We start from the raw sequence: 20,977 nt of genomic DNA on the forward strand, positions 1-20,977 counted from the left end.
AGAGAATGCAGATGTAGAAGAAGATAAATTAAATAAATAAATAATTAAGATGAAGTACATGAGGAAGGAGATTGAGATGGAGATAAGTATGAAAGTGGTGAAGAAATGGATCGAATGTATTTTTAGACGGAAATGCAGATGAAGATGAAGGCGGAGAATACATTACGGAAAAATGAAAACTTTCAAACCGCATTTAGCTGATTGTGTCAGACGAGTGAAACTGTTTTAAGAGCATTCTAGCGTTTTATGTGCGCTCCTCTATCTTTATAACTCCAATAAGATCAGGTGCTTTCCAAAAGTTTTTAGCCATGAAAGATGTCTTCCACCTTCATATTGAGATACGAAAGACCGATGGCAAAGTTATGATACCTTTACATTTCATTTCTCAGTTGAGAAAAGTTATATAGAATGTGTAGTAAACTACCAAAGTTTTTGTAAGTCTTGCATAATATAGTGCTGTAATACGTCACTAATCCAGTTAGTATATTACCATAGCTAAGAATAAAAGAGTTTATTGAATTTCATATACTGTAATATTGAAATACCAAGCTCTTTTACTTGAAGCTTTTTTCAATCAGTTCATCCGACGGACTATATACTCAAAGTCTACTAACGTTGCTATTTATACTAACATGTCTTCGAGAAAGGAATTTTATTGAAATCATTCACAGGAACAATAAAAAAGCTTTGTCGTCAGAGTATTCAAGATTTCAACCTTACTTTTTACATCATTTCTCAATCATGAAATAAGTTGATTGCATAGTTTACGCCAAACTTTTTTATTTAAACTAGCAAAGATGTACGAATGAAGGATAAACCATATTGAACCAAGTTTCAAAACTCAATTCAATAAACTCCAGAATACATCAAATTTATAACTGTTACAAGCGTTATTACAAAATTATATATGCCCAACTTTTTATGGAATACTATAAGAAGAATACGATACAATAGATGGTGATTTGATGGAATACCGTATTATAAAAACAGCTTCATGCCTTCATGCTTAATAGATTGATATTAGACTACTGCAAGTTTTTATTCCTCAAGTTAGTCTTAACAACCCCATAAGAAAAGGGAGTAGACACGCATTAAATGGATTTTTATCGACCGTAGATGATTAAATACACTATTTCCAAGCTTCACTACAACAGTTTATGGGGTGATTCAAGATATTTTCCGGTAGTAAAAGAAGATGACAAGGAAGAAGCTAGTCTAGATCAAACTATAAACAGAGCTACAAATGAGTTGTTTATTGTCATGAAGGCTCCACCAAGAATTCTATGTCTAATGAAATGAGAGGTTTGCTCTCTTTTACTGAGCAGAGAATATTGATTTGTTGTAATCTATTCAATTGTTTCATTACTTTCTTAATGGTGTACTATTGCACAGTGTACCCAATTATTGATCAATCAATAAGTTGATTTATTCATTCACAGAAGTGACTTTTGTTGTTGAAGAATCCCGGGTAGCTACGAATAGCTTCAACTTGCCGTAACCAAGAATCCTCAATTCTGGGGTGAAAAGTTGATACACTACAATAATCCAAATAATAATTTCTACTTTTGCTAAAATAATATGCAAGTCTAATATTCAACTTTGAGAAATATGGAATTAAGCCTACTAGTATTTCTGTGAACAGTAGACCTCACGCAGTATTCTCATCCACGAGTACCTGATTGAAACTATAGACCTTATGGAAATACAGCAATAGACTGGCTTCTCCACACATCTGTCTAATCACTTGTCAGCTGATTTATGATGAATAATTCTATAGTATGATTTTTAATCCAATATTGGCGTATGAAGGAGGCCCCCTTTTCTTTCATATTATCCTTCAAATGCAAAATTTCCAAAAACCTTGTATATATGTCGACGCGCAATAAAAAAAGGAGCATACCTGTCAAATTTCATGAAAATCTATTACCGCGTTTTGCCGTAAATGCGCAACATAAGAAAATTTAAACATTCAAACATTTAAACATTCAAACATTCAAACATTCAAACATTCAAACATTCAAAATTCAAACATTCAAAATTCAAACATTCAAACATTCAAACATTCAAACATTCAAACATTCAAACATTCAAACATTCAAACATTCAAACATTCAAACATTCAAACATTCAAACATTCAAACATTCAAACATTCAAACATTCAAACATTCAAACATTCAAACATTCAAACATTCAAACATTCAAACATTCAAACATTCAAACATTCAAACATTCAAACATTCAAACATTCAAATATTCAAACATTCAAACATTTAAAAATTTAAACCGTTGACTTGAATCTTAGACCTCACTTCGCTCGGTCAATTATCCTGCAATGCATTGATGAATCCCAACGATTTTTCAATTTTTTAAAAATGATTTAATAGAACAGCCCACAGCGGAGGGCTGTGCAAATTTCAAGAATTTCGAAAAATCAGGTGAGATTCTTCAATGCATCGCAAGATTATAGGCTACATTCTATACTGTATTTTTCAGAGTTGGATTTGTAAATTACTTTGGCGAAAGTGAAAATTTACATTTGAAAGATTTGTCTTTCTGTTTGAGGTGCTTCAATTGTAAACAATCGGTGTTTCAAAACCAACTGAACGAGTGTACACGTGCTGAATACTTTTAAATTGTTCATGCCAAAAGTGAACAGAGCCAAATTCTACCATCCATCAAATCAACAGGGGCGCCAATGGAAAGAAAAACTATGATCCCACTCTCTACTCTGAGCAATTACTGTATTGAGAGTTTAAAATATTCATTGGTTCATCCTTCTGGTTAATTCGAAATTTCTTGGTACAAGGCGAGAGTAGAATAGACTATGCGTAACTTGTAGAACAAGGCTCTCCAACCTACGGCCCCGTGGGCCACATCCGGCCCGCCGACAGTTATTGCAATAGATTTTTTAAAATATATATTTATACACATTTTTGACAAAAACCACTGTGAGTTCAGTACTCTTCCATCACTAGCCACACCATTTCTTAATAAGTGTAAAATTAGCTGTAAACAAGCAGCTTTTTGGATCTACCTACAAGTGTGAGCAGACATTTTCAAAAATGAAGTTTGTTAAATCCAAATACAGATCTTCCTTGTCAGATGAACATTTTAAATCAATTTTAATGATCGGAACCACAAAGTCTGATCCTAAATGTGCGGACATTTCAAGAGGAAAACAAATGCAATCTTCTCACTAAAAATAAGTATTCTCTTTTAGCTTGGCAACTTTTTGTAAATTCGTGTATTGTCAAGTTGTCTTATTACTATTGAAAAGTTACTACTATTTTATTTAACTTTCTAAATTCATGTATTGTCAAGTTTTCTTATGGCCTTTTTACTTTTTACTCTTTGACCTTTTGACTTTCTATTAAAATGAAATGAATTGGTTTGTTTTTTCCTGTGTTTTAATTAAACTTTCTTAAAACTACTTATATTATTTTAATTAAAATATAATAATTTTAAACCCCCCAAGCCCCCCGTCGTGTGTGTCCCCACAAGTCAAATTCCACGTACATCCTTGTTATTGGCCCTCCAAGCCTCCCAAGAATTAACAATGTGGCCCTTGGAAAAAATAGGTTGGAGACCCCTGTTGTAGAATGTAAGACTAATTAAAGATAAATTAGTCTTACTATAATCAATCCATAGCCTATCGATATTAGCAGCAGACAACTCTTCTATCTGTAGTAGATGTTTATCTTACACAGTGGCTAGTAATAATAATAATATTATTAATATTATAAGTAATATATTAATATTATTATTATTAGTGGCTAGTATCCTAAACTTGTACAAACCATCCCAAGTCGTATTAAATTGAAAAACTATTAGACTTTTATATTTTTCATGGTGGAAGCTATACATTTCAAATGCTCCAAGCAAAAACATTTTATGAGACTCTACAAAGAAGGTAGAAGATATTCTCAATGTAAGTGTACATAATTTTTAGAAAATTATCATTTGAGTAGGGCTATGTCGAATGATATCATGTTTCCGCACTTTGAAAACATATATCTAACTTTTCTTCATCTCAGAATGGGATAATCTCTTCACTCTATTTCATTTATGCAAAATGGAATAAAACTAGATTCCATGTTATTCTTGATTCAAGATTCTCAATATGAAGAAGCAGAAGTTACACTGATCAATCCTTTACAACTACATACTGCATTGCAATATTCATTATCCAATTGAACAATGTATCATTGTGACCAGTATTATTTATTCATAGTCAATTACCATATTTGATGCTAATTGATTTCATAAACTACTAAACAAATCTCTATTCATAGACTTTGTCCATCCTCATCTGACAAAGAAACGAGTTTAACTGAATTATCTACTCCACACATCTCATTCAATAAATTCCGCCAAGTAGGAAACATCGTCATATACGTAGTAAAACAAGCTTTCTACAGTTTATTTGTTTTCGTTTCAAGATAGCAAAATGGAGATGGCCTTGACTTAGTGAAAAACTACTATAAGTTGCATGCCAGATCTATTTCTGTACGGATTACTACGCTGAAGAGACTCATCCAGCTGTTGGTGGACTTGAAAAATAAGTTGAATTAAATTCATCTCTCACTCACTATTTCTCTTTCTGTTTATCACACCCTCTCTCACTCTATCCCTGTTACTTACTACATCTCTCTTAAGCTTTTTCTCTTCATCTTTCAATCAATAACTCTCTTTCCAATCTATATCTCTCTCGATCTATACTTTTATCTCTCTCTGTCTCTAAACTAATATAATCTAATCCTTCTCTCTCTCTATTTCTCTTTCAAGCATACGCATTTCTCGTGACTCCACTTTTCTTTACGCCTTTCATAACATCGGCAGCGAATAGCGCGTCAAAACAAAAACACTGCACTCGTAATAATTAAGTTCCACTTTTTTGAAAGCTGGCTTTTGGCCAAAATCCTCTTGACTTGTTGCCGGCGGAATTCGTGCGTAAAATAGCCCGCTTAGAAAAAGACCAGAAGTCTAATCTACATTCGGATTATCAGACTTTATGTAGCGAATAAAATTCAATTACAGAGCAGTTAAGGAGAATAGTTTTTGGGAGATATAGACAGTAAAGGGCCAATGTATTCATATCATCCATCTGAATGTCTTCATTGAGATGACTGTGTTCTTGATTCCTTGATTCTAAACTAAGTTCTTAGTTTCTACAGATTCTAAACCTTGAGTTCTTGATTCTAAACTTGATTCTAGATTTCTAGGATAATGGATTGACCATTTCTATGTGATCAGAGTATATTCAAAATTCGGATGACATTTGAAATGGAAGATAAAATATATACGGAACATGTAAGGAGAATATTTTTGGGGAATCATTCATTTCATTAGGGACTAGCATGTAACCCGTGCTCCGCAAGGGTCTAATTAAAAACTTGACTTACTAAGATCTTGGAGAATTTAGAGTAATATGTCATCTTCGGTAAATTAAGTACCTAAATGCAAAATTTCAAGTTAAAGGATCCTGTAGTTCATTCGTGAATTTCCTATCCCTTACGTGTATAAGCCAATTCTTTACTTTATCATATTATATAGAATATCGAGGCACCGAGCTTCGCTCGTTATTTTTATTTATTGATAAACAACACAATTCTCTAAAATGATCGTGTTCATATTTCACAGCTGGCTATACGACATCTTATGAATTTCGGGGATGCGATATTTTTATTTTTCACATACTCACTTTTTTACTTTCCACAGCTGTTTCAGCCAAGGATGAATTATCCTTTTAATGTCGTTCGTTCAGCGAGTTTTCTCAAGGATGAGACCTAGTGCAATCGAAACTTTATATCATAAACCTACTATGTTCCAAATTTCGTGAAAATCGTTAGAGCCGTTTTTGAGATCCGTTAAACATAAATAACCAGACATAAAAATAACCAGATAAATAAATATCGAAATTGCTCGCTTAATATAATAGGATAACAATATTGTTTTGTTGCTTTATATCAATTTTACTTCTTTGTATGCTGCGGTGATAATTATTTATTTCAAACTTTTACATTGTATCGTGATCTACTTTATTCCGATAAGAGAAGGCATTCTGCTGTTACTTGCTCTTCTCTCATTGTGCTTCATTCTCTATGAGATCACTCTTGTACCATAATCTCTTTTCTTCACATAGCTGGTGCAGTAGGATTACCATATTCATAATTTATGTACCATAATATTTCCTCCACATGTAGCTGGGGCAGTACCGTATTCATTATCCCATAATCTGAATTGTATAGAATATACAATAAAATAGAAGATTCAAGTAAGAGAGATGACCGGCTGCGTATTAACTTTGTCAAAAGCAGCGAATCAATCATTACAGTTTAAATATTCAAAGAGTAACATAACATAAGTGCCCAGACATTCCCTCAATGCATGTGGATCATCCCTTTATAATTCTGACGAGATTTTTTGTTCCAATCGATTGGAGCTTCACTTGTCAATTTGAATAATATAAATAAATTGATGAAGTCCAGCTTCAATTATTGTGATTTCGATGTTACTTGATTAATCATGAATGAGTTAAATTACAGCATATATAAAAGTAGAATCTTATATATTTTTACTTCAATATCTCTAATAATAATCCAAGAATAATAACCTATTAAAAATAATAATAATCTTCTTTAATATTCCAATATTTCAAATTCTTATACTCTTTGATTACAGTGATGGGCCATGATTATTACGGAATTTATTTGTTGTGAAGCAACATAACTACTTTTTAGACATTGGCTTACTACTATCAAAATCCGGGAAGGGAACAGTTTTGGGCTAGGCCTGTTAGTCCTTTTCTAATCGTGTATTTGATTTGTGCATTGCTTAATGTGAATGAAAATAGTTATTTGTGCAACTAGTGCGCAAAGTGACAGTTTGCTGCTTTGAAAGAAACGTTTACGCCCGAGCCGTAGGCGAGGGCGGAATGGTTTCTTGAGTGCAGCAAACGAACTTTGCGCACGTATTTCACATTAAGTTTCTCCTACAGTTACCATTGAATATGAAAAGTGGGTAATTATGGGTAAAATTGCCTGAAATGCATCAAATAACTTAGTAGTGTTTGAATGGCGGGGGGCAGCTGTGTGGTGTGTGCTGTGGTGGCACTGTGCTGTTGCTGTCCTCGTTATAATATATAATACTAATAATTAGCGCGTTGTGCTTGGTTGCACCTCTGCTCACTATAGCAGCCACAGCAGTCACTGTTACCAACTTCATTTTGATTTTGCTGCACTGTTGCTCCATATAACCTACTAAGTATTTTGCGTTGCCATGTTGCAAATCTGGAGTGCAGAAAAATTTTTCCCGCACTAGAGCGGAAAAGTGATTCTTTGCGTTCTGTAATCAGTGCAGCAATGGCCACTTTTCAACGTAACTGTAGGAAAAATAAATTTCAATATAGAAACTAGACTGAACTGATCATTTTAAGTACGACTACCACTACAGGAATAACATTTCAGAAGATTTATATAAGCTGTTGCAAAATAAGCCATTATAAAACTCAATATTCACCGTACATCTTCGATGAGAGCTCACAGTGAAAATACGAAATTTAATCTAAATTACAATTGCATACTTCGACCTCACATGAAAAGACTTTGAAACCCAACTACAAAAGACTCATACAACAAAGAATAATGAAATTTCATGGAATAATTGGCGAAACAATTGCTAAATCCCACTTCCCCACCCTTGCAATAATCCCAATTCCATACAGAAATGAACTGAATAAAACTGTAATACGATCAGACTCAACGTCCGTCTCATTTCCTTTGCCAACCGTTAAAATAAAATGATAACATGCCGAACAATACCACTGATCAATCGCCAGCCTCAATTTTAATACCGCTCTACAAAACGCTTTTCTTTTTTCCAATTCAATTTCCTAATGAAGATGAGGAAATGAACTATATTGTTGCCGCCGGTTCATTGTTCGAGTTTTGGACAACGAACGGCAATGAGTGAGAGGAGGAGGTGGTGGATGAGGAGGAGGAGGAGGCGAGTGAGGATGAGTAGGAGGAAGATAAGGAGTATGAGGAGGAGAAGTAGTATGATGAGGAGGTGGAGTAGAATGAGAAGTAAGACAGTGAGAAAAACAAGGGGGAAAGAGTGAGAGAGAATCAATTGGAATTGTGTTCCCTACTGTTTGAAGGGAATAGATTTCTTTCAATGGTTGGGAATCCGTAATTGTGGAGGACTCTTTCTCTCTTTTTCCTGCTCCCTCTCACTTTTCTCTACACTTCTTCCCTTCTTATGACGCCAATCTTCTCCTTTCCCTCACTCTCTCTCTCTGAAGAGGTATGATCCAATTTTTCTCTCTCTCTCACTTTATTTTTTTTATCGTCTCCTATCTATTACAATTTTTCTCTTGTAACTCACTCTCTCTCTCTCTCTCTCTCTCTCTCTCTCTCTCTCTCTCTCTCTCTCTCTCTTTCTCTCTATTGTATATAAGTGTATAAGTCAGTATAAATTGCAATCTACATAAATAGAGTACTCAATCAATCAATCAATCTCTCTCTCTCTCTAAGCCAGTATAGATTACAGCAATATATACTGGCTTATACACTCATACACAATAGCTTACAATACAACAAAATTATAGATGAATTTACATAATATAGACTAAGAAAATTATTATTGAACTGTATATGATTTGTAAAAAACAATTTGTGATAACTATAGATAATATTGTTATGCAATAATAATTTTCTTAGTCTATATTATGTAAATTCATCTATAATTTTGCTGTATTGCAAGCTATTGTATATAAGAGTATAAGCCAGTATATATTGTTGTAATCTACATGAATAAAGTACTCAATGAATCAATCAATCAATATCTCTCTCTCTCTCTCTCTCTCTCTCTCACACAGAAACACACACACACACACTATAATTTTTAGGTTTTGTGTTTGTGTGTGTGTGCATGTGTGTATGTGTGTGCGTGTGAATGTGTGCAAGAATGATTATAAATTGACATATTGATTCATTTCAATATAATATCATATTCAATATTATTATGTTCTTTATGTTATAATATTTAAATTTGTATATTTCTATTTTATTATACATATTCAAGTGTCCCCACACAGGGGAGCCTATAGGAAACACGCATATTGGAAATTAGGAAACAATATCATATTTGCTTTTTGGGATGTATTTGATTGATTATTTTTTGAATAAAAATTTTAAAGATTTTTTGACTCTCTCCCTGTCTCTCGCTAGTTCTCTATATCTCTCCATTTCTCTCTTTTAGTGGTAGAGAGGACCAGGAGTCCTAACACCGCCCTAATAAAGTCAATCAATCAATCTCTCTTTTCTCTTCCATATTATACTTTTCTCCCTTCCTCTTTGAACTTTCTGTTTGTCTATTCCCATTCCTCTCTTGCCTTCCTCTCTCTTCATCTTTCTTTGTTCCTTTTTCTCTCAATCACATTTCTTTGAGTATATTCTCTCTATCTTCTTTTTTGTGTATTTTGCAATCTCTCTATCTCATGTTTTTTTCTCCTTCCCAGCTCCCACTTCATTCGTCTTTCTCCCACTTCCTTAAACTCCGCTCACCCTTTCTCAATTTTCTGTCTTTTTCTCTTCTCTCCCTCACATTTCTCTGTCTTTTTCTCTTCTCTTTCCCTCTTCTTATTCTCTCTCACACACATTCTCTTCCTCTCAAATCACGTTTAGAAGAAACAATAAAGCTTCCCAACCACATTGGGTAGGCATTGCATTGACAGGCCCCGAGTCGATATCATATTGTAACAATGTTGTGTGAGTCCAGTCGAGACAATGTTGTATCAGACAATATTGCATTGCACATGTGAAATAGCCCGATATGAGATCCATTGTTCACATTTCTCGTAGCTTCCAACGCACAATATACCAAACCTGGATACTGTCCAGCAAAATACTGTATAGGATTGTTAGGGGAGTGTTAGCTTACACCATTCAGAAGATCTATTGTTCAGTATGTTTTGTTCTGAGTAATTAAATGGTCAATTATAGCGGCCTGAAGTATTGAGTTCCCTACATTTTCAATAATAGAGATATTACAATAACCAAATGAGATGAAATATTCACATGTGGTTATACTGAAGTATTGAATTCCATACATTCTCAATAATTGAGGTATTACAATAACCATATGAGATGACAATGATATTCACTTTTGGTAATACTGAAGTATTGAATTCCATACATTCTCAATAATTGATGCATGACAATAACCCATATGAGATGAAATATTCACATGTGGTTAAACTGAAGTATTGAATTCCATATTCTAAATGATTAAGATATTACAATAGTGTAATAATAATAGTGTAACAACAATATAAAGAATAATACTATTGTTACACTATTATTTTGTAAATAGTATTATTCTTCATATTGTTGTTACACTATTATTTTGTAAATATGTTTTTTATGAATAAATTTGAATTTGAATTTGAATATCAATCTTCTTACTGATCTTCTTTTCTTTTCTCCGTCAAACTATTATTCCCAAACATATTATCCTTGATCATTAGGTTCACTACAGTGAATAAAACATTTTTTAATTTAATCAGTCATTTTCCAAAAGAAAACAACAAAATTTCACATTCTGGCAATATTTCTACTGTATTTAGATGCCATTTGAAGACAATCTTACTAATGATGTGAACATGTTGATAATATGGGTAAGTTAATACAATTATATAGGGTTCCTTTCCTTGTACATAGGTCACTTTATATGATCACTTCATATGGCTGTTAGAGCTACAAAATGATGCAGACTTGTAGGCTTGTAGCTTGAGCTTACTAGTGGATCTTTTTGAGAACAATATTTCTCAGAATTTTTTAGGAGAATACCTACAAATTCCAAGAAAATAATAATATTATTTTATATTATTAATATTAAGTTGTGTAATTCTCAATGATTAAATAAATAAATAAAACACATAAATTTTGATCTCGAAAATATCACGTTCACCAAGACAACAGCATAATATGCTGTTTCATGAATCGAGATCAAAATTTATGTGTTTTATTTATTTATTTAATCATTGAGAATTACACAACTTACAGAAGTACCACAGGCTTATAAGCCCATAACTGTTCCAGTTCTAATTTATACAACAGTTCAAATGTAGCATGGTTATGTGTCACTTAACATTCTTCAATTACACACTCAATTTACAATCCAAAACACATAAAAATCATTTTTAAATTAAAAAAATACTTCCAAATTACATTAAATTAATCATAATTGATGAGAAAATTCCAAACTTTCAAAAAACTATACAATTTTGAGACCGAAAAGACAAAAACACTATTTGGAACTGATCACAGAATAATTATAGAATTATTTTGTGAACTTGGAGTCTGCTTTATTTTTTTACGGAAGTTCAATCTATCTAAATTTAAGATTGTTTGTTTTATTCTGATTTGTATATTCAGATTGATGATTTAGTGTATAAATTGAAATGGACATAACCAACATCATATTTAAGACAAAATTAGGAAATTGAAAAAGTTTTGGGTGATAGCCTGTTTTTTCTTTTCCGACTACAGTATTGTTTACTGTATCCAATAGATAAATAAATCAATAAATAACATGCAAATTGATCGATTCTATTTTAGTTTCCATGATTTACATTGCTCTCCTAGAGTAAGTGAAAACAAATGAAAATATGGTTTTTGTTTCAAAATTATTCATTTAAATGTCATATTGCTGATCGTGATCTTTATTACTATGACTTCTTTGTGTTTCATCTATTGCTCTGCAATCATGTTATCCTCTCATTCCTAATTCACCACTATTTCCATTCTACTACAATGTAGGATTCAACTATAGATCTCTTACCTATTATCTCATCCATGCTGTTCTATTAATCCAAACATCCTTCCCATTTTCTTTCAATTTTTCCTACTAGCTCCCTCTCTTTTCTAAACACTACCCATCCACAGTATGTCTCATTTCATCTTCTTATCTTACCATCTCGTCTCATTTCATCTTCTTATCTTTTCATCTCATCTCATTTCGTCTACTCACTATCTCACTTCAACGTCGCTTTTGAAGAAACACTTCTCCAGAGACAAACTTCACTCATCAATTGCCGCGCCATCTCTCGCAGCTTCAGACAGTCACAGATTAATAAGCTGGTTTCTAGCTTCTTAATGATGGAGCAGGCGTCAACCAGCCAAAATCGCCCAGTGCTTCAAGATAAACCCTCCAATCCATTCTCCTGTTAACCTCGAATAAGACGCCGAAACCCACCTCTTAAATTGATATTCAAAGTTCGTCAAGTTCACTCAAAATTCATGTGAACAGTTCGGGCTCTATTGTGTTGTTAACACAGCTGAACCAACCAAGTTTTATGAATGTGGATTTCGGTGATGTGAAGATGTAGCCGATGAATTTAAAGCTGTATTCTGCTATCGCTGTAAGCTGTAGTGTGCTATGAGTGTAAACTGTAGCTGTATTATCGTCCTTGATAAATTAATGGCTTATCTGAGAAAGTTCGACACTTTGAGCCTCGAAAGAGATTCTCGGAGTAGTTGGGTGAATGGCTTGGATAAACTTGTCTTAGCTGAATTATTAATAGGCGACGTAAGCCTGCTTATAATGATGACTGGAATTACAAATTTATTGTCTGTTATACAGTAGTTTCGTACTGTTCAAGGGAACTTTGATTAATTGCACATATCACGTCTTCCTTTACCAGAAAGTTTTTGAAGAACTACCCACACCAATAAAAAGCAATAAAAATTTGACTTATATGTACTTTTTCACTTGAACTGAAGAACCTTTGCTTTTTGTTTTCTTGCTTACTATGCTCTCTAAGTTCCGTGCTGAATTTATTAAATACATTTACTGTTCTCTCACACAGTTTCATGAGAATTTTATGTGAATAATTGTATTCATACCTGATAGAGTAGACAAGCATCTGGAATTAATACCTTTCAAGTAACTTGTAGCTATTATGCCAGTTTTGTAAAGGTTCTACGATTGAATTTACAAAAATGATAATGAAATTTCAACTTGAAAGTTTCAATTGATCACTGTTGAAGTAATCGTTTTCAGCTCATATCTACTACTTATTGGACTAAACTACGGAATGATTAAAAGTTTTTTTATATATTATTCATTTATATGGATGCAGCTTATTTAATCACTACTCATAAGTTTGATGTAAATCGTCAAATAGAAAAAAGCACAAACCTTATCATAAAATCAGGTATACAGATGACCAGAACTATTCAAGAACATTTGACACTAACGATTTGCAATGAAATTTTATTACAAGAGAATAAATAATTTTAAATGAAAAGACTAAGAAATTGTCAAAACCACTGATTTTATTAGAAGTAGAAAGGCCGGTTTCGGTTGTTACACCATTGTCAATCTCTGATAAACTAAAACTAAATACAGAAGCAGCAGAATTTATACTAGTATGCGAGTACCGCTTTTCGTCAAGGACATGAACGCCTGCCATTGGCCTAGCAATCTCTTCTCCCACTCTCCAGTGCATGTGGTAGAAACGTCACAAAATGGCGGTTCAATGGCTGGTCTGTTGCCTAAACCGCCATTTTGTGACGTTTCTATTACATGCACTGTTGAGTGGGAGAAGAGTGCCTAGGCCAATGGCAGGCGTTCATGTCCTTGAACTATAGCGGTACTCACCTACTAGTATAAATTCTGCTGATTTGGTATTTAGTTTTAGCTTGTCAAACAATATAAAGAATAATACTATTTACAAAATAATAGTGTAACAACAATATAAAGAATAATACTATTGTTACACAATTATTTTGTAAATATGTTCTTTATGAATAAATTTGAGTTTGAATTTGAATATCAATCCTCTCACTGAATGGAAGACGGTAACAAAGAAAACAATAATGGATAACAACAAGCTTCGTCCTTCTTTTGAGCTGTAATTTCTTCGACTGGAGTTTTGAAGTTGAGTAGAATCCAGGAGATGAGTGAATTATGCAGGAAAAGTTATCAAATTCTTAGAGAAGAGATGGAACGTGGGAGTGGATAATATTCAAAAGAATTTAAGAGGAAAGAGGAAGAATACCTCACAACGGAGTGATGCTGAGCGCTCAAGAAAATTTGCGGAGGCGATAAGGTAAGTCGGCGAATAATAGAGGAAAATCCTCAACTCCAATCCATCAATTCTTCGCTCTCTATCTTATAAATTTGCAATGCATCATCCTGTCTCAACTGGAAAAATATGAAGAACACACCTGCTCCACAATGACTTACATCTCTAAATATATTTATATATCATAGCAATATATCTCAAACTTCCATCAATCAAGCCTGGGACTTCTTGTGATGAGCTACAGCCTTCCAGTATTGAAATTGTAATTATTTATTCTCCAAAAAAGATTTACAATACAATTATATTTGCATGTAAAAAATGAAAATACCTTTCATTGGAGGCTCCTCTTATGGGTACATGCCTGTGAGAGAGGAGCGAGTTGTCTAGTAGCATCCAATGTACATAAAAATGTCTTCTATCTTGTGCTGATTAAATAATTATTACTAACATAGTAGCCTACCATAGAAGATCTATCCTCTATAACCACTACTCTATGATAGTACGAACTATTCGAATAGAATTTGAGATTATATTATAATATGAAATAGAGTATCATCAACATTCTGTGTTGTCGCATGCACAAATTAATATTAAAGTCTTATCTGTTCGAATATATCTCAAGTAATCAACTCCACTTGGATTTGACTCAAATCATGAAATGAAACTCATTGAATTTGAGAATTACAAAGAGTTATATAGGAATAGGCAAAATCTTCCTCATGTGTGAGAACGAGAATTTAAACTCAATCTGCTTTCAAATAGGGAGACTCCATTTCAAGACGTCACTTGAATCATTCAATCAGCATTGAGGCGAATATCATTCAATTCCGGCACAGATTTGCCAGATGTGACATCTATTTTGGAATCAGCTCTTTTATTAGAGTTTCAGTAGGTGATTTGGAGTTCTAGAATTAGTTTTCCCCTGGAAACTGATTATTGTTTGATTAATTCTCTCCACGTTACCGTTATCACTCCCTCACGTTTTAATAGGAGGATTTGAATAGCTTCAAATTCTCAAATTATTCAACCTTTCAGAATTATCAATTCCTCTGGGGAATCGGAAGCTACCAGAAACTCTAACTGGAATCTCCCATCACCTGGGATCTTAATACTGTAATCATCAATACCCCTAGTATGATGGTAGCCATTGATAATATCATAATTCTCGATAAATGCTTATATGTGGGTCATTGGAAATTAGTATGGTGTGTTAAAATCTCAAGCCAGTTCAAAATGACCACCTAGAAAAATCACACCAATCCTCTGGAAGTTTTTCTAATTACTTCAATAATATCGAATACTCATCTCCCAAGAAAATTAAAACTTAATAAAAATTGAACATGCAACAAACAATTTATCTCATATAAAAGACCTTTTATCAATATCCATGTTATCAGAAGTGTTCAATAAATTTCACATGACAGTAATATAATGTATTCATCCCCAATGATAACATTGCGTCAACCCATTTCACAGGCTAGGGTTTTCAGATAAAAACATGTCTCACTACTAATAACCTATTATCATAACCTCATAAACACATCATAACCTATACCATAGACATCACCTAAATCAAAGACATCATAACCTATTATCAAGCAAATCATTTCCTAGACAAACCTCTCCCTATGGAAATGCAAAAATGGTTAACTCATCCAACATTTTCCACAATTTCCCAATCACTCATCCAACATTTTTGTGATATTTTCATTGTCAGTTCAGAAGAGGGTCAACAAGTCGACAATAATAGCATCATTATCAATAATAATCACTCCTCTCGATTCATTTGTTGACTATAATGGAATGGAGCGTTAATAATAATTGATAATGCAGCATCATTTTTTGTATGAAAACAACAATAACATCTCTCTTATCAGTGAAATTCTTGTCAACAAACTCACATCCAAGCAAAATTCATTCATTCTATTCATTTTCTTTTCAATGCTGATTGATGTTCAAAATACACTTATCATGAGTGGGAAAAAAGGTACATATAATTGAAGTGGAATCGTTTTCAGATTGTTTCAATGCAGGAATGAACCACAGAATCAAGGCAGTAACGACTCTATATAGATAGAACACTTATCAATGAACGTCTATTCCAAGCAATCTTTTGCCGATCAAACTGGGTTGACCACAGTCGAAAAAAAAGATTATTCATCTATACAATAAAATAATAATACACCCATTGCATAAAAAAGGAGATAAGACCGATGTGAATAACTATAGGGGTATTTCTCTTCTTGCTGTCGCCTATAAAATATTATCAGCTTGTCTTCTTGAAAGAACCCAGAAACAACTAGAACCCAAAATTTCAGATTTCCAAGCTGGATTTAGACCAAATCGTTCATGTCCAGAACAAATATTGAACTTGAAATTAATATCACAGATAAGAAAATTACGAAGTAAAGCCACAATATACGTATTTGTTGATTTTAAGAAAGCCTACGATTCAATCCACAGACCAACACTATTTAAAATTCTTGAAGAGAAAGGCCTGGATCAGAAAACTCGAAAAATCATAGAACAAACATTGACAAACACAACATCAAAAATAAAATTTATGGGAGAACTTTCGAAGCCTTTTGAGATAAAGACTGGTGTTAGGCAAGGTGATGGATTATCACCACTGCTCTTCAACATAGTTCTTGATAGAGTAATGGAAGAATGGGAAAAGAAACTGAAGGAGGTGAACCACTGGAAGCCAATCTCGCTGGGAACCAAGAAAAATAATCTTCAAATTCCATACTTAGCTTTTGCAGACGACCTTGCTATAATGTCAGATTCATTGGCAAGTGCAATAAAACAAATAGAAATTTTAAAAGAATGTGCTGAACAAGTAGGCTTACAAATATCATTTGAAAAAACTGTTTTCACAACATCAAATATAGAAGTTACTAAATTACAAACAAAATATGGAACAATTAAGAAGGTACCATACTTTAAATATCTTGGGGAAATTATATCAGAAAAACATGCACAAAATGAAAGGATACAGAAAGCTCGTAAAGGCCTAGGGCTAGTGCAATATATTTATAATAAGAGATGTATGTCTATCAATACCAAAATCAAACATTATAACGCAGTAATCAAGCCAACAATGTTGTATGCCAGCGAGACCCTAACACTTAGCAGAAAAACAGATACTGAAAATTTGAAAAAAGAAGAAAGGAAGATAATTAGAAAAATACTTGGACCAAGAAAGACCGAAGATGGTTATAGACTACAGAAAACAGCCAAAGTTGAAGAATACTCTAACATAGAAGCAGACATCAGGAAAAGGCGCCTTAAATTTTATGGTCACATAATGAGGCTTCCAGATCACAGACTTACAAAAAGAATAGTAACATATGTAGCAACCCTTAGTAATGGAGGTGCATGGATGAAAAACGTCAAGAAGGACTTAATACTTGCTAACATTAACAATGATGAAATATACAACAGGAACAGTTTCAGAGAAAAGGTTGAAAAATGGGAAGTTAAACCAGAGATGACTGTGCCAAGAGTGGGAACAAAATGGAGTGAAGCAAGGAAAGCGGAGTTCTCACTGAAAATGAAAAACTGGTGGATTGATAAAAAGAACAAGAAAAACAAAAAATGAACCAAATTTTGCTCAGCGTCTTCCATCTGGGAGCTTGACGGCTAATAATAATAATAATAATAAAATAATAACATCCTGTTTATCAATAGACTCCTCTCTCTTTGATAGGCTCTTTCCAATCAGACACCAATCTTATTAACAAACTCACATCCAAACATATATTTGAACAAAATGAAAATATATATTACAATATAAATGTATTGATTGACCACATGGTAATAAAATGTACATAGCAATAATATCTCTCTTATCGATAGGCATATTTCTTATCAATGATCAACTCTCTTATTAGTGGAAATTCTCTTATCAATGGACATCAGTCTTATTACAAACTGATATCATAAGCAACATTTTTCCCGATGAAAATATCAAAATTATTGACCCTATAGTTATTAATAGCACATGACAATAATATGCTTCTCATTAATAGACACCTCTCTTATCATTATCAATAATTAAACACCATTCTTATCAACAAATCCACAGCCCAAGCAAAATATTTTTCCGATGGCAAATTAAAAAATTATGTAATATTTATATGATTGACCCCACAGTGATTAATGATACATGACAATGATACATCTCTCTTTTCAATAAAAACTTCCTCTATTAATGGTCAACTCTCTTATCAGTAGACATGACCCTCTCTTATCAATTGGCACCACTCTTATCAACAGGAAACTCACACACATCTGGGAAAATATTTTCGGTGAAATTATGATTGAATATGAAAGTGACATACTTCTATGGGTGCGCCTATCCTGCCACAGTTTGGAGAAACGACTGGCCAGCCGATCGGTCCACATGGTACTAGAGAGGCGCGAAGTCCCAACTTCACCACCGACACACAACCACCACCCACCACAGATCTCAGCACACTGACTCACTGAATCCCTCGACCACCTCGTGGCCACAAGCTACAGGTCGTCACAGTGCTGCCAACCGAGTCAACCACCAAAATTACCTTCAAATTTCCCTTCAGTACGAGGGGGAACCTCTAGGTGGTGCATCGTAAATGAAAAATAATGTCAGGCGTCAAGCGGTCTGCTGTTTGTCTGATAGCGGCTCTGTCACAGAGGTTGAAGATTGAGACAAAGCGCTGATGTTGTGTACAAGATTGAAAAGCAGACATTGAAAGGACTTGTGAAATCAAGTGAATTTACTCCGTAGCTTCAGATAAATGTTTCTTTTTAGAAGATAGGATCATAGATGAAGTAAATCATCGGTATGGTTTTGTTTCTCTATGATACATAGGATGCAATCAATATCAATAAGGAATTCCTCAAAATAGATTTCTCCACGATACCTTTGTAATCCCTCCAAGATCCTTCAAGATACCTTCTTTGGAAGATGGGGTGCAATGAGGGATTTTTTCAAAATGATGCCTTAAAGAGAGTGAAATACTTTGACATCATGCCTTTGACAGCATTTTTACAGATCAAGCAAACAAATTCACAGATGGAGTAGGTCAGAACAGAAGTTATCAGAAAGATATTCGAGAAAGCAATCAATATGATATACTTGAGTTGAGTTAAAGGTATCAATTTTGTTTGTTGTTTGTTTTTTTGAGAAAGAAACAAACATGCATGTGTTCATTTGTTAATTTGTATTTATCTTGTATGTGTTTTGGAAATTTCCTTTTTCTTTTGCTGAGTCAACAGTCAAAGATTGGAAAGAAGTGTTGGAGAAGAAACTTATTGCTAAAATAAGGCCTCTTTGCAAAAATATTTTGTATAAATGAAAAATAATATATTGTAAAGTGCGTATGATCACGCAAAAATGTAAAAGATGAAATGTAGGGGTTTATCTCAACTTTATCATCATATATTTTATATAATGACACAATAAAGACACGAATCGACACGAATAGCTATTCAATATTCACTTCACTATGTTTTCTAGACATCAATAATGACTAAAATTCTTTTTGAGTAGTATTTCATCTGTTATTGTCCGTACATTATTGTCTAGAATATCCTTTCCCCTGTTTTGACGATTTCATTGAAAATCGGTTGGAAAAAAACCCTGAATTGCGTTGCAATCTACAAGAGCTATAGCCTGAAATTCGATTTCAAACTTTGAACCTTGAACAGCTATAAATTTTATGACAAATGCACCGAAAATCCAGATCAGACATAAAGCCTCCACAAAATCATAAAAATCGGAAACTGGTAGTAAGTTATCCTTTTCAATCATTATAACACTTCAGAATTATTAATCGAAGGGAATTGGTTTGCCTTATTATATTCCGGGAATCTATAATTATATACATATTAAAAAGGAATGTCAGTATGTGTGTTTGCTTGCTTGTTCCCTATGGACTTAAAAACTACTTGACAGAACGGCATGAAACTTTGGGAATATGTCGTGTGAATATTGGGATGGTTTCTGACCAGAAATTTCAATAGGGGGGGGCTAATAATGATTATTAATGATTATTACTTTAAGCTCGTAGCTTTGAGCTCTTAGATACTTAGATACTTATAGTCTCTCGTCTCCGTGTGATACGTCTCTCGAGAGACTTATCCATTTTACAGACCCATGTTTTCGTACTTGCCGGCCAAGCGGCTACCGAAGAACGGAAAGAGATGATCATGATTCAAGATCATGTTGTGATATGATTTAGCATCTAAAGTTACCAGCTGTAATAAGCAAGTCACCCGTGCTTAACACGGTAGTTTGGAGTTGAAGTGTAGTTGATTGGTACCAGTTGTAGATAATGGTTCCTTAGAAGACCTATACAAATTATTATCAGTCCCCTATCATTGAGTAACTGAAAAATGTTGGGTAAAAATGATTCACCTCATGAAAGAGAGTTGTTCATATCGTATTCATTAATAATCACTGAAGAATGACAGAATAATTTACATTTTTTTGGAATTTAGCTTAGCTGATATCCAACATGAAATGGAAGATGGAAAGAATATGGAATTCTGAGTGATTCATCGTATATCGCATATTTCCTGGACCATCTATTGACAATAATCACGCATTAAATTCATCTTTGACACTGATTTAGCCTATCTAATTTGTTTTGATAGATATTGACTTTGACTTTGATAGATATTACTACCATTTGTCACGTTATTTTTATATTTAAAATAACGATTAGCCTCTTGCTTGGCATCAATCGGTAGAGCATGAGAAATATTTCAATAATTATAAAATCTGATCGTGGTTTTACTAGGATATAGTCTCATAAAAATCTTTATATGCCCAGATATGAGCTTCCACAATAATACTGATAATTTATAAAAAAAATATATATATATAAAACCTATCC

The 20,977-nt window shown here is 33.4% G+C and overlaps 1 protein-coding gene across 1 annotated transcript in view; it reads right to left on the reverse strand.

Moving 5' to 3' along the window:
- LOC111057504 overlaps positions 1-18,575 on the reverse strand; it is a 265,646-nt gene extending 247,071 nt beyond the window's left edge. Inside the window, exon 1 of the mRNA XM_039429950.1 lies at positions 18,437-18,575. Within this exon, the coding sequence (XP_039285884.1) occupies positions 18,437-18,500 (64 nt within the window). The 5' untranslated portion in view covers positions 18,501-18,575. The remainder of the gene's footprint in view (positions 1-18,436) is intronic.
- Positions 18,576-20,977: the final 2,402 nt, after the last annotated feature.

The sequence above is a fragment of the Nilaparvata lugens genome, chromosome 6, assembly GCF_014356525.2.
Source record: "Nilaparvata lugens isolate BPH chromosome 6, ASM1435652v1, whole genome shotgun sequence".
Lineage (NCBI taxonomy): Eukaryota > Metazoa > Arthropoda > Insecta > Hemiptera > Delphacidae > Nilaparvata > Nilaparvata lugens.